The 15,310-nt window shown below is 38.0% G+C and overlaps 1 protein-coding gene across 1 annotated transcript; it reads left to right on the plus strand.

Moving 5' to 3' along the window:
- Positions 1-8,072: 8,072 nt before the first annotated feature.
- Positions 8,073-13,764, plus strand: LOC135222268 (3-oxoacyl-[acyl-carrier-protein] reductase FabG-like). The gene is made up of 7 exons (XM_064260379.1): positions 8,073-8,326; positions 10,208-10,376; positions 10,488-10,710; positions 12,059-12,085; positions 12,148-12,276; positions 12,942-13,022; positions 13,539-13,764. The coding sequence occupies exons 1-7, from the start codon at positions 8,299-8,301 to the stop codon at positions 13,680-13,682; spliced, it is 801 nt and encodes a 266-aa protein (XP_064116449.1). The 5' UTR covers positions 8,073-8,298; the 3' UTR covers positions 13,683-13,764.
- The last annotated feature ends 1,546 nt before the right edge of the window (positions 13,765-15,310 follow it).

The raw sequence follows: 15,310 nt of genomic DNA on the forward strand, positions 1-15,310 counted from the left end.
TGGAATATTTTGAGACAAAATCTTACCAAGAATTTTGCCCCAAAAAGTTATTTGGTTAGATATGTGGATGATATCTTCTGTATTTGGCCAGTTCACGAAAATCTCCAGGAATTCCTTAATAATCTCAATAATTTAGTCCCTTCTATAAAATTTACTGTAGAGGAAAAAAGAAATTGTAATTTGAATTTTCTTGATGTAACTGTCCATAGAAAGGATAGAAATTTCACCTTTTCAGTCTTTCGAAAATCAACTAACATTGCCTCTTTTGTTCATTACTACTCCAATCACCATCAAAATGTTAAATTCTCTGTTTTTTCTGGGATGTTCTTAAGGGCTTTACGTGTCTGTAGCCCACAGTTTATTGACGCTGAAATTAAAACTATTTATGATATTGCATTGAAACTTAAATACCCAAGGACTTTTGTAGATGTGGCATGGAAAAGAGCTAGAAAAACATTTTATTCAACTGATGACAAACTTGAATTTAGTAAGCATAACATTCTAAAATTACCCTATGATGAAAGGTTTATAGATATTCTTAGAATTTTAAAGCTATTTAACATAATTGTTATTTTCAGTAATATTAATGTCAAGAGTTTAATAATAAAAAATTCTCCTAAAGATCTTCCAGGCTGCATATATGAAATTCATTGCAAAGTGTGATAAAGTCTATTACGGGCAGACCGGTAAATCTCTTTCACAACGTCTCAAGCAACATCAGTATTCTGTGAGAACTGGGCAAATATCGAATGCATTATTCGTACATATGAGAGATTTAGACCATCCTATTAACTGGAGTCAAGCAAGAGCCTTAATCCCATGTAATGACACAGTTTAAAGGAATATCATTGAATCTTGTTTCATCAAGTCAAATAATAGAAATGTTCTAAATTTAAGTTTAGGTTTATTTAAACTTGATGCTTTCATTATGAAAAAAGTTGTAGATAAATATAAGCAACAAAATTAATATATTCAGTTTTACATGTTTTGGACTGTAAAGATACTTTGTAGTTTCGGTTAGGTTTGTGACCGTGTGATATCCGATAATCCTGGATTATCTCTTTTAATTTTTACCCTTTTGTTTTGACAATTAACCATCTGGCATTCTTGATCTTGTTTGTACCTGAGACCTTTATCTCCAATTGTACTTCATTAACTCCTTGACGATGTCTGAGTAAAGACGAAAGCGCTTGGATTTCTGACTATCCATTTTTCCCTGTGGTTATTCGCTTATTTATGAAGTCACGTGCATCTACAGTGATTTTTTAAGCATATATATATATATATATATATATATTATATATATATATATATTATATATATATATTATATATATATATTATATATATATATATATATATTATATATATTACATATATGTATGTATGATATGTATTATATATATATATCTATATATATATATATTATATATATATATATATATATATATATATATATTGTTCAGGATTTTAAGCCATAACCAAGTAAAAGTAATACCCCTCCATAAACAATTTTACATACTCTCAAGTTGCCTCTATAAACTGAAAGCCTCCATTCTCTCTAAAATTCCTCTTTATCACTATTGGCTGCTTTCAAATTAATATTCACATGTGTCCTGAATGGGGAGGAGCCTCTCTAGGCCAAGATTTTAAAAGGATGGGGCCACAGCAGCTCTCTCTCAGAACCTCAGATGCGTCTCATAACTCAGACTCCTCTCACCTGCAGAGCTCCCCTCCCTCCCGCCCTTCTTGCTCCCCTGCTTCCTCTGGGTATCCCACACGTGTTCTTATACCGTCCATAGTGCACAGAAATATCAGCAGATAAGAAGACAACAAGACCAAGGATTTCCAGGTACTGTGAGAGTAATTTCTAGCTCAGTCGGTAAATCATTTTTGCCTCTTGTCTGTATTTCGTTTCATCCTTCCAAAGCGACTTACCCACTTTCTTGGCTCAGCTTCTCACTCCCCAGTTTTGGTTCAATGTTGTGATCAATTGCCCTTGTGATGCTAGTAATGATATCAAACATCCCCCTAGTTAATCAAGCAATGGAGTATTCCTTTCTGTGTAAGCTCCCAGGCATATTATGCCCCTTGTACGAGCTTTAATATGCAATGCTAAGAGCAAGTAATGTGTAGCGTTTTCCCATGTGTCCGTCATCTTAGTATTGATGCTAGAATGCAATCTCTTTGCAGACAAATACCGTGCCTGATTGTGAGAGAAATATTGTGCACCTTTGGAAATGTCTCTTGCATTTAAATAACCCGCTTTGCACAAATTCATATCTCTGGGGTCTGGGTCATTTCCCAGCTAATGTGTTTCTGGTGAACCTGCAATCAACTACCTTCCATTAACTTCTGGACCTACACATAATTTAAATGTAAATATAGTTCATTTAAACTAAAGGCCAGAGTTTTATGTAAATTCCTTCTTTCAGTAATATCGGCCTTCAGCCGTAGAATTTTGTTTGTGATAACTCTCGTTCCTCCTGTCAAGGCCATTTCAGGAGTGATAGGAAGTCACATAAATACATTTTCAAGGAGGGAACGAGCATGTTATTACAAAATGGTGACCTTTTCCAGTTTCATGTGAAAATTAATTTTCATTATCCAGTAGTAGCGATCGTTAAATTGGTATCACGAAGAGAAACGAATCTGAATTCCTTTTTATATCTTTGATCAAGCACAAGACAAAGTTTCCCAAATCTCCAAGACAGGTAACGAGTAAATTCTTATTTTTTATTTCTCGTTATTTGTGTAGAACTAGGGATTCTAGTTAGGGACGAATAAAATCTGACTGCCATTAAGAATAGCAATAGGAAGATCTTAGAACCACAGGCATGCCAATAACTTGGAGAGAGAGAAGTTTTAACCTTAGCTTTTTCTGTTAGTGTGTTATGTATGAAGCCATATAGGTATTTAGGGAGTGCAATAAATACCAGTGCCACATTTCAGAGTGAATCGACGAATCCCATGTTGTAAAGAGATTCTGTAGTTAGGCTTTAAAAAAGAATCTGCGCTATTCATTGTAGCTAGGCCCACAATTTCTCTCTCTCTCTCTCTCTTGCAGGTCTAGACAGGATAGGGAGAATTAAAAATTCTTGTACATGAGGAGTGCCCCTGGAGAGATTCCTGGCCACGTGTCCAATCGAGTTATCGCATTAACCCCACTTATGGAAAAAGGAAAAGAGTAAATAAGTTAAAAAAGAACAATAGCGTAAATTCATTTAACGTTAGAATAAAGAAAGTTAATGGTTAGCGCTTTCATTCTTTGTAGAGAGAAATGATAAGGGCAGGTCCCTTTCACCTTTCCACAAAGGGCAGTTACTAAAGGGCATGTGTTGGTTTTTACATCTCACCCTTTCTCTAAATTCTCCTAACGCGGCCTTGGATTAAGAATTAGGTGTGAATCCTCTTAATTCCTTCCCCTCCGTCTTGCTGGCCCATGCGAAAGCCAAATTCTCCAGGGATTTTAAATGGCTAGTTAGAATTGGTAGGTACTTAGTTTTGCAAGGGAAAATAGAGTTATACAAAGGGTATGGGAAAACAGGATATCTGTTGAGTCGGTAATTAAGCAGCAGTGAGAAAATTTTTATTCTGGTCCTTCCTCTTCCCTTTAGTTGTCTATGACGCTAGCGCAAATTAAGACTTCTGAGCATTGCTAGTGTTGAAAGGTAAGACAGACCAAAGATTTGCATTGGTAAAAAAAATGTTTTTTTTTTAATCTCCTTTCATTTTGGTCCTCAAGACAATAAAAAAAAAACCATATATCCTTTTTTATTTTATCAACTGCATTTTCCACGGCTTTTCACATTGAGTTTTCCGTGAATGTGGCAAAAATTCTTTTTATGTCGTTTACAACCAGTTGAACTGGCATTTACATGTACCATTAAAACCTAGATTTCGCATATACGAAATTCATTGCTAAATCCACTATTGGCGTTGAGTTTTCCTCCGCACTACCCACCAGTAGTAACTGTAAATTACAGAGATTTTTACGTCAATTTTTGTTGACGTAAGTTTTACTCCACACTATACGCCAGTAGCAACTGTAAATTACAGAAGTTTTACGGAGATTTTCGTCGGCGTGAGTTTTCCGCCACACTACATGCCATTTAACTGTATTTACAAGGATTTTAAAGCCATCTTCCAAGGTATCGGCGTTGGGTTTTCCACCTGTAAATAGTATTAATCTACATGAATGTTACAGCTTAGTTGCTCTGTTATTTACTGGGGTCTAACTTGGATTACGACTGCATTTTGCATTTCCACGTCACCTGCGTGAGTTTTCCGCACTGGAGTGGATTTCATTTACAGTCGTCTGCGTGAGTTTTCCATACCAGAGTGTATTTCATTCAGTCTATTTAGACTACCATTCCTACGCTAATTGCGTTAGGCATTTATAATTTGTTTTACTATTATTCCCCACGTCACCTGCGTGAGATTTCTGCACTACTTGGAGAACATTTTCAGCCTTTTGGCTGTCATCTCGTCTGCTTCCACAGATATTCCAGCCATAGGGATCCTTGTTATTTCCCTGGTATAGCGTTGAGTATTCCGCATAACCCTAGTGACATTTGCAGTCTTGTAACTGCCTTCCATCCTATTATTCTCAGGCTAGACTACTAGCGTTTTACCTCTGAGAAGATGGCCAGTAATGCAGCACTGGAGGTCATGGCCTTCAACAAAGCTGGATGAGCCATGGGGCTGGAGGACGCAACTGATCAATTGGGTGAACGATAAGATAAAAGAAGCTACAGAGAGAGCATACCTGGCAGCCAAAAGGGAGAAGAGAGAAGCACAAGAGAGAAGAGAAGCAGCTGAAAGAGCATTCCAAGCAGCTGAGAGAGAAGCACAAGAGAAAAGAGAAGTTGCTGAGAGAGAAGCAAAGTAGAGAGAAGAAGCAAACTAGAGAGAAGAGAAGCAGCTGAGAGAGCATTTCAAGCAGCCAAAAGGGAGGAAGAAAGAGCCCATCAACTGGCTATTGCAGCCCAGCGTGCCACTCTGGCCCCCAAGTGCCACGCCCCCTGCGCCCCCTCCTTCACTCTCTCACCTCCACAGCATGGGCACCCTCATTAGGACTTGGGGCAATAGCGAACCCGACACCTGGCTCGATCATGTCGAGCAGGTGTTCGAGAACTTCAATCCAACCCCTCAGGAAGTGGCCCTCCTCCTTGGCAAGTATCTCTCTGGCAAAGGGCAAACTGCATTCGAGGCCCTCCCCCTGAATGAGCAACAAGACCTCGCCCTCACCCGAGAGGCAATCCTTGGGGCTTACGAGCTAACCCCAAACCAGTGGAGGCAGAAGTGGAGGACCATGCCCAAGAAGGCTAACCAAACATGGACAGAGTAAGTAGCCAAGAAGACACCGGCCCTCCATAGGTGGATAAAGTCCTCCAATGCAACATCTGTTGAAGAGGTCTTAGAACTTTTTCAATTAGAGGACTTCCTGTCCTATGCTCCCCATGAACTTGGCCCCCACTTGGTGGACAAGGCTCCTAAAACTGTTTTGGAGTGCTGTAAATGGGCAGAAACTTACGACACCCACCACCCACTGCAGAGTTCTCTGAAGAAGAAAATTTGCCCTACTCTCCCTCTCACTCCTGCTGCCACTCTCAGTCTACCCAGTGCCCCAATAATCCTCCACAGAAACCTGTGTGTGGGCGTTGCAACAAACAAGGGCACACCACGGAGCAGTGCCTCTCAAAGGTGGATCCCCCTCAGCAAGCTGCTGCTACTCATCAGAATGGAACTCCCCATCATCATAATAATAAGAATAACAGTCATTGGAACCAAAACAACAGGCCCAAGCCTGATTTTTAGGAAGAGTTTCTGTGACTCATGCAAAATGCATAAGTACACTGCTGCTTGGGTGGGATGCCCCAAGAAAGCTGCTGTTACTGCCATTGCAATGGCAGTAACGAATCCTTCAGCTCTAGGCCCTCCTGTTCAGGGCCCTATATTTGTCGCACCTCCCAGAGGTTGCTATCCTGCCCACCAGGTCCGAGCTTCCGATGACACGAGAGGATAAAATCCCCTATAGAGCTTGCGTTGATCGGCATCAAATTCGTCACGGCAGAGAGCCTCAACCATGTCAAAGTGTTCTTGCCTACTGTCCGGTTGAGAGTCACACGACCTTACTACTCTAAGATATCTACTATGGCAGTAGCAACCTATATTCCAGGAGGTTATGACCTCTTGCTAGGACAAGATTTTAAGTCTCCTCCTACTTTTGTACCATCTCAGGCCCCCGCACTTACATAGCTCCAGACCCGTTTCATAGGTCTCCAAGAACTACCCCTGCAAGGCCAGTGCCACTCTAAGGTACCAGGCATTGACAGGCTCTGTCCCTGATGGACGTTGAGCCCTATTCGAATCCTCTCACTAAGCCAGGAACAGCCTCAGTGCCAAGGCAAGACTCGAGTCTCCCTCCAGGAGCTCTAAGTCCCGATCGCTCTCCCTCTGCTGGCTTGGCCCCGCTACCCATGCCAGCAGTCAAGGAAGAGCCAATTCCAATAGGAATCCTCCAGGACACCCATGACCATAGCAGACACTCCACCAATGGTGCGACCTCGCAAACTGCCCCAGAGTCGGTCATCCCAACTTGTAAGCCCATCCTGAATACCGTTACCTCCTCCAATCTCCCATCCGTCAGCAGCTAACTGGTCCCAGAATAATGAATCTGCGGAATCCTATTTGGCCGAAGAACTCAGGGAACCGAGCCACGCATCATTAGGCATGGGGACGAGTGCCAGTGCTCTGGCAGCCGGAGCCAATACCCCTCCGGCATCTTCAAAGGGCTTGAGTCTTTTAAGGCCGCCCATGGCATCGTAAAACTGACCTCGGAGAGGTTGAAAAGAAGAAAAGGACGTCGAGGTTTTCAGAAACCTTACAAAAGTCAATACTCTCTCCGCAATAGTGCCTAGCACAGTGCCACCCTCTTACAGAGAATTCTGACCCACTCAGTCCAGAGGAGAGTGCCAGATTCTGCTACTTTTACTTCCTTCCTATCCATTTGTAACTTTCTATTTTTGAACTGTCTAAATTTTATCTTCCATAGTTTCCTTTCCTCTTCATCATCGCCTTTAGGCATTTATTTCCATTGTATCCTCCACTTAGGCAGAGCCCCATCCACCAACTATTCTGGCATTATAAATTAGTATTTCGTTTGGAACTACTATCATAAAAGTGTCACAATTGGTATAGTACCCCATTCTAGGCACTCAGCATTCCATGCGACTAGGGAAAATTTTAACCAACAAAAATTGCTATATCTCTAGATAAATTTTAAAAGCCTGGCTTGTTTATGCATTGTTTGATATTATCTTTGATTCAATATTCCTCCCTAGTCTCTATATAACTTTTGTTGTGTAATTGTCAATGTCTCTCGTGAGACTTACATTTTTTGTAATTTTATTCCCTCTGTGCACAGAATTACTTTTTAAATTCTATTCCTGTTAATCTACAAAAATGTTCCCTATGTTGGAATTGATACTATTATGCGCCCTCTTCATGACACTAGACAAAGTTACTTAACGAAATTGAAGGGCTATTAACATCCCTAAAAACGCGTTATATTGCCCCATCAAGGCAAACTAATAGCGTGTGTTGCCTTAAACAATAAGCTGACAGTATAATTATGATATATAATATATATATATATATATATATATATATATATATATATATATATATATATATATATATATATATATATATATATATATATATATATATATATATATATGAATGGATTTCATGGAAAATTGAGTTACGTGACATGAACAAAACCTGTCATTATCAGGGCTTTTTCTTATAGCGACAAAATGTCCTGAAATATGAAAAAATCAAAGATTACTTTCCCACCTTATTCCAGTTACAATGTTCGATAAGCCTGGTAACGAAAATCGATTTATCATGAAACACAATACGTGCGTAGTCCTTTAACAGGTGAAATACAAAAGGTGAATCAACCTTCTGGGCAGAAACCACAATACCTCCTGACGAGTACCCAGTGGAGCCCCCTGGCGGACGCCTTAAACAGTTATGCGAGAAGGCGAAGGTCATCGCACTGACGTCAACTTCTCCTAGGGTACCACTAAAATCAGAAAATAAACGACAAGAAAAAAATTAAACAAAAGGGACGAGCAACATATTATCACTCATTGTTCATATGAATGCTCATACAATGGATGTAGCCTTGAAAAGTGGAGCTTTACATCTGGTTCACCTTGAATTGTGATCATGAACGAATGTTTCTGTTCTTCTCATTCATTCTGTTCCACTACGTTGGAGGAAGAAGATGTCCGGGAGGAGCGAGGAGTGCACCAGTAAGTTCTTATTTTTTTCCTAATTAATCCCTTTTTCACGAAAAGCTATATATTTGAAGTCTTTTTCGTGTTCTGCATTCCAATATCTTACTGGAAAACCTACGTTAATCAATCTCGAAAGTGATGTTAACCATGATTTGTGGTAATTTATCAAAGAGGCATCAGTCAGAATAATGTAAGGCTGACTGTGGTGGTTTAGTCTGTCCTGACTACGTTCTTATGTTCGCTCCTGACCGAAGTCAAGTCAGTAAAAGTGTAAGGCCTCAACAGAAAAGAAAAGTCCCATGAGAAGACATTGATGACGTTGTTTTCTGTCGTTTCATTGAGAAGATTTAATGAGAACTGGTTTGTAAGTTGTTCGGGTTTACGACGGCAAAAATAAAATGAAAGTTGTTTAACAAAGTAGGAAAGAAGTGAGAGCATTAGCATATAAGCTCATTGTGCCTGAGACGAGAGAAAAGTTATTTTTCTCTGGGAGAAATGTTCACACATACATAATTATGCTCATTGTGAATCAAGTCTGCAAAGGGAATACATTACACTAGGAAATTGTAAATGTCGGAAGAATTCTGGTATATTTCACGTGAAACCCCCAATTTTAGCTTCTTGAAATAAATATTCGTTTGTTGGAAGAATTTAGCTGGGTCTCTTCCTTTCGAAAAAAATACATTAGTTCTTTAACCACACCAATAAAAGTCCTGCGTGCGCATACATAAAATGCCCACCATTACCAAATCATAGACAGACATTAAAAATTGCAATGTGATTTGAATGTCCTGTCAAATCCGAGAACGTATCATCAACAAAAAGCTTATCAACACTGATATCACGATTATGGTAATCGCTCGTCCGTTCTGTGACGAATAGGAAGGTGGTGCCCTCGTCGATAAGTGCTGTTGTTGTAGATATCAACAGTCAGATACTCTGTCTATTTTGGCTGGCCGTTTCTTATCGCTGCGATCTTCGACCTCCCATATCTCTATCGGTATCATGTAATTGATAGTCGTATCGAATTCTGGGGATGGTGAACGCATTCGTCTGCCTCTCGAGCATTAATATTTTTCACATATCACTGGCCTCCCTTTCAAAGAAAAATTGGGAGTTTGGATTTATTTTTTTCTATTCTATTCCAGTCTTATTAGTTTATCTTTCGAAAAACAAAAACTTAAATTTTAATGTCGGGTACGGTAAGACGAATAGAGCCCTCTTCATAATTTTCTTAAAATTATCTGTAATTTCTTAGTTCATCCATATTTGTTCTCTGCCCGCTGATCACCTGCGTCTTCACCAAAATTCTTAGCACAAATCCTCTCATTTATCAGTTTGGCAAATTATTCCTGGTCATTTTTGGCAATGCAAATCATAAAGAGTGAATCAGAAAAACTGAAAGGTGACCTCCAAGAAAATTATCTCCGAGAAGATGGTATAAGGAATCATTTGTATGACGATTGTAGGGTTGAATACTTCTAAACTTTTATGCTACATATTCCTAAAATTTCATATTGCTGTAGATATTAGGAATTAATAGCTACAACTTAATGTATATCAACATTATTTTGGTCCGAATTGATATCATATCAAAATGGAAAACGGAATGTCCCTAGACCTTAGACATTTTTCTTAAGGATTTTTCTTCTCTCAAGTAACTAACATAAGTAAATGTCCTTATGGCACATAACAATAAACGGCATTCTTTGCCCACAAACAGATACAGAAACCAATACACAACAGCTGAATATATATATATATATATATATATATATATATATATATATAATATATATATATATATATATTATATATATATATATATATATATATATATATATAAATGCAATTTACTCTAACCTACTGCAATAATTTTCCTCACAATTCCTACAGTGACCGGGACATGCCACTGGGGCAAAGGGAAAGTGGCACTGGTGACAGGAGCTGCCCGGAGGGTAGGCAAGGCCATCACGAGCGCCTTGCACAGGCACGGCTACAACGTTGTCATTCACTTCAACACCTCCAGGGATGAGGCCGAGGCTTTTGCCGGAGAACTCAACAAGTAAGTTCAAAGCTCCATACATCATTTCATTTGAACCATTACTACAAATAACTCACGAGAAGCCACAGTCTTCCCGCTCAATATTGACACTATGTCCCCATACTATTACAGGATCAGGTCAGACAGCGCTTTTGTCATCAAGGGTGATCTTTCGAAAGACGTGGTGGACACCTGCAGGAGGCTGGTGTCCGAAGCTGAGGCTAAATGGGATCGCCTTGACCTCCTGGTAAACAACGCCTCTCTCTTCTTCCTGACGCCTCTGGTTTCAGCTACAGATCATCAATGGAATCAACTCATGGACACAAATGTCAAAGCTCCTTACTTTCTCTCACAGGTAAAATGTTCCTCATTTTATATAATTCAAGCCTTGCAGAATTGGGCGTATCGAAAAGTGTCAGGAAACAGAGAAGTAAAGATGACACTGTAGCCAAAAATGTGTGTGTGTGTGTAACAAACACACACACACACACACATATACATAACATATATATACTAATAATATATACTATTATTAATATATAAATTATTAACTATATATATATATATATATATATATAGTATATAATATTAATTATATATATAATGTCATATCGCATTACCGTGATTCATCTACATATATCAAGCTACAAATGTCCTTTAATATCTAACTCGCTCTACCTCGGAATTAATATATTTTCATATATGTTCATATATAGATATATATATATATATATATATATATATTATATATATATATATATATATTATATATATATATATATATATATGTATATAATATATATATATATATATAATATTATATATATTACGATGGTGATGTTGGTCTGTTTCAGCCCATGTGACGTATTTACTATATTCGGCATTAGCTGAAATAAACATTTTATATCATACATCGTAGCGCGGTCTGTTACGTCATCTACACTATAACTAACGCACACTACATTACAGTAGAGCTATCGATCTCTTCTTCGGCAAGAATTAGTTTGGATAATAAAATAATTCCACTTATAAAGAAACATCAGTTTTTAGTGATGACATGACGAAATAGATAAACCTAGGAAATTAAACAAAGAAACACTATGTATTACGACATACTGCACATGTATTATTATTATTATTATTATTATTATTATTATTATTATATTATTATCATCATCATCAGTGGCGTATATTGGCAAGAGACCCTCTTTCAGACATATACTGTTGAAAGTGATAGCTGGGTCAGCTGCATTAATCTTGTAGAGAGTCTTCTCTGTATTTCTTGTTACTGCATTTTCTCTGGTACTATATCTGGAGAGTAACATACCGATGTGATTCATCTTCCGAAGGGAGAAGTCAATTTATTGGAATTTCGTCGATAATCATTTATTTGCAAAGTAAGTCAAATTTGTCTTACTCGCCAGATGGAGTGCGAGAGAAAAAGCAGTAATAAAAAATATAGAGAAGACTCTCTACAAAATTAATGCACCTGACGCATCAATCACTTTCGACGGTACATTTATTATTATTATTATTATTATTATTATTATTCAGAAGTTGAACCCTATTCATATGGAAGAAGCCCGCCAGAGGGAAAAACAGAAAGAGGAGATATTAGAAAAACAGATAAATTATCAAATTATCATAACCTGATTATACACAACAGCGGTTTCCATTTACTGAAGATGCTTTTCTATCCTCAGGCAGCAGCTCCTCACCTGCGCAAGACAAAAGGAAGCATCATCAACTTAGGGGAACACATTGGGGAGCGGCTCCTCACCTGCGCAAAACGAAAGGAAGCATCATCAACTTAGGGGACATCATTGGGGAGCAGGCCTCACCTCCCCTCACCATCTACGGCATGAGCAAAGCCGCCCTTATCATGGCTTCCAAGAACCTGGCCATCGAGCTCGGACCTGAGGTAGCCTCCACCTCATTTCAGGTCTTTTAAAGGTCATTTAAAGGCTTGTGTTGCTCAAATCCAGGTGCAATGGAATACAACCGAATTTATCTTGGTTGTTGATTAGGAAATTGTGAATTTCCCCAATTATTTTTTAGTCAAAAGTACCTGTTAATGCTAAATCTCTTGGGTTCATAAGCTGAACGTCAGGTCATTTAAATGATCAAAATAGTTTTGATTGTTAATATTATTTACATCTCTTTGATTTTGGTTTTGTTATCATTAGAACTCACCGAATTGAGTATAAGTTGATTCTCCTCAATTAGCGGACGTTATTTTAACATTCTTTTGTTATTTTAAAGTTAATAAGAATGCTACTGATTGGTTTCTTTTTGTCTTCTCTTGTGAAGCAAGTGTGCCTTTTTTTTTTAGGGGAGACTCAAAATATATCTTTATTCATTTTCCGCAGGGAGCATCAAAAATTATATTTATTCAATTTTCGTATAAGATTAAAAAATGGCGATTTCACATCGCCCCAGACGTTGTGTCTGTGAAGTCATATACCAAGTCCACTCACATGTCCATTCATGTATTGATGTCTTATTTTCTTGACACTCGGTCGCCATTAATATCAGATTTTCTCCGGTTTTTTATACCAACAAAAGCTTTCTCTTTTTACACCATAGGTCAGAGTGAATTATATTTGCCCTGGTGCTGTGATGTGGCCAGAGGTAGAGAAGGAACATCATGATGATACCTTCAGAAAGGTTAGTAACCTTTATTAGTTGTACCATCACTTGGATTGACTGGGTCATATTTGTATAACCTGTTTTCTCAAACCAACCTGAGTATTTTCCAAAATCAGCTTGTCCCCTAACTTTCGTTTCCTCTTACTGCCTATGAGGAAAAGATGAAATGTACGACATCGTTGTTAACTGCAGATGAAGTCATTCGTCCAGTCAGAGAGAAACTGAGATCCGATGGTAATCTTCTGCACCATGTTTTGATTCGGATATGCAGTGGTGATGCTTGGGTTTGGGGGGTTGTGGGGGAGGAGGCTTTGGAGTTGTGTGCACCACCAAGACAGGAATATACCAAGCTTTACGAGTCTATTCTCATAAATTTTCCACAGGAACCTCCAGCACCGGTTGGTCTTGCTCCATCTGGACACAGTTCCAAAGCACTGATGCCAATCTTTAAACCCTTAACTTAGTCTCTGATGATTCCGTTATAACAATTCTTTCTTGCATCACATTGATTAATGTTGCTCATTTTACTTCCAGGAATGGCTGGCACGGACGCCTCTCGGGAAAATTGGAACCGGTGAAGACGTCGCTGACGCAGCTATGTACCTAGCGTCTCCTGCAGCTTCCTACGTCACGGGAACCGGCATTAATGTCTGCGGAGGACGCTCCCTCAGGTTGTAATGAATCATAGCAGTCCTATGTGGAATGAGTAAGATACTTTGAGAATCATAGTTACTGTAGTAAAATATATGTCTGAAAAGGAGCACTGGATTTCAAATTCATTTTTATCCTGATAATTATTGTACACGAGTCTTTTGGAGATAACATTTTTTACTTTGGAGCAAAAATGAAATCCATTTCTATTGTGTCTTCCCTAGTATTTTGTTAAATCTGTCTTAGTATCTTGCAAAAAATACACTCAACGTGTATGCCAAGATACACACACGAGAAAAGGTTTTGATTTTACCGTCGTTTTTAAAGAACGTGACTGTTCTTCAGTCTTCAAGTTCAACATTGTTACCAATGAAAAACTAATGTTCTAATGTTGAAAGCCTATTAAATTTTGTATGAGAATAATGTTCCAATTACAGACTGTGTCATTTCTAGGTAAAAAAAATCTCTCCCATGACAGGTATGTTAAAAAGTGCTAAAAAGAAAAATTTCACTGTGTTACATACAGTTGTGTGTTTAATTTCAAAGGCAATAATGAAAGAAAAAAAAACCTGGATAAAATCCCTTTGAATTCAAGCCTGGATAAAATCCCTTTGAGTTCTAAAACAAAAAGAAATTATATGAACGTAACGAGTATATGTTTGATACCTAGTATGAAATCTTGTATTTCTAAACATACATGATTCAGATATGTGATGGTTATTATCACTCTGATACGATATGTAGACAAGAGACTTTCCCACGGGAAAATGAAGCATCCGCTGTATATCCTCTTCGGTTTCGATTTAATATTTAGGTCATTTTCAGGGGACTGATACATAGTGGTAGAAATACACAATCGAAACCGGTCTAGAATTAAGCCACATGTCGAAAACTATAATTTGCGTGTAAAGAAACCCTTTATAAAATATGTGGGTAATAAAGGACCCGATGGATAAGATATCAGTGACACATAAAATCCTAATGTGCAGCCAGTCGCGTACTACAAAAAATCAAAGTCAACTTTGAATGATTTATCCCCAAAAGGTCTTCAGTAATTGTCCAAGTCAACTTTGAATGATTTATGCCCATAAGAAACAATGGAGAAGTCAATTTTCTAAATGTAAGCGTTATCACGAATGCGTAATATTCAGAATAGTCTTAGTAGTGAACACTGAAAATTACTAGCATTGAAAAAGTAGATTAAGTATAAAATTATAGGTTAATATATATATATATATATATATATATATATATATATATATATGTGATGTGTGTGTGTGTGTGTGTGTGTGTGTGTGTGTGTGTGCGCGCGCGCGTGTGTGTATAATGTTATAAATATTAAGATATAGGGAAAATGATCAGCTCTCTTGTTTACCTTCAACTTAGGAAATGTACCTGCTTACGTAAACAATGCGCATGGAAAAAGTAACGTCTTAGAAATAGTAAGCTATGTTTTTAATATATATAGATTTCTTTAATAGTTCTCATTCCATACGAAATTGGGAGGGAGTCAGGCCTACATAAAGTTGTGCGGGTAAAATGCGTAAAAAAAGTAATATCTTGAGAAACAACAAGCTACATTTTTAAGTATACTATGTAAACTTTCTTTTTAATATTTCTCATACTATGCGAAATCGGGAGGGAGGCGGGCTTAG

This window comes from Macrobrachium nipponense, chromosome 3, assembly GCF_015104395.2.
Source record: "Macrobrachium nipponense isolate FS-2020 chromosome 3, ASM1510439v2, whole genome shotgun sequence".
NCBI lineage: Eukaryota > Metazoa > Arthropoda > Malacostraca > Decapoda > Palaemonidae > Macrobrachium > Macrobrachium nipponense.

What these genes read in the sequence shown, in the direction of transcription:
- LOC135222268 (XM_064260379.1), top strand. Translation starts at nt 8,299, where the DNA reads ATGTCCGGGAGGAGCGAGGAGTGCACCA. An exon ending in GAGGAGCGAGGAGTGCACCA is followed by an intron (nt 8,327 to 10,207) that starts GTAAGTTCTTAT and finishes CAATTCCTACAG; the next exon opens with TGACCGGGACATGCCACTGG. An exon ending in ATGATGATACCTTCAGAAAG is followed by an intron (nt 13,023 to 13,538) that starts GTTAGTAACCTT and finishes TTTTACTTCCAG; the next exon opens with GAATGGCTGGCACGGACGCC.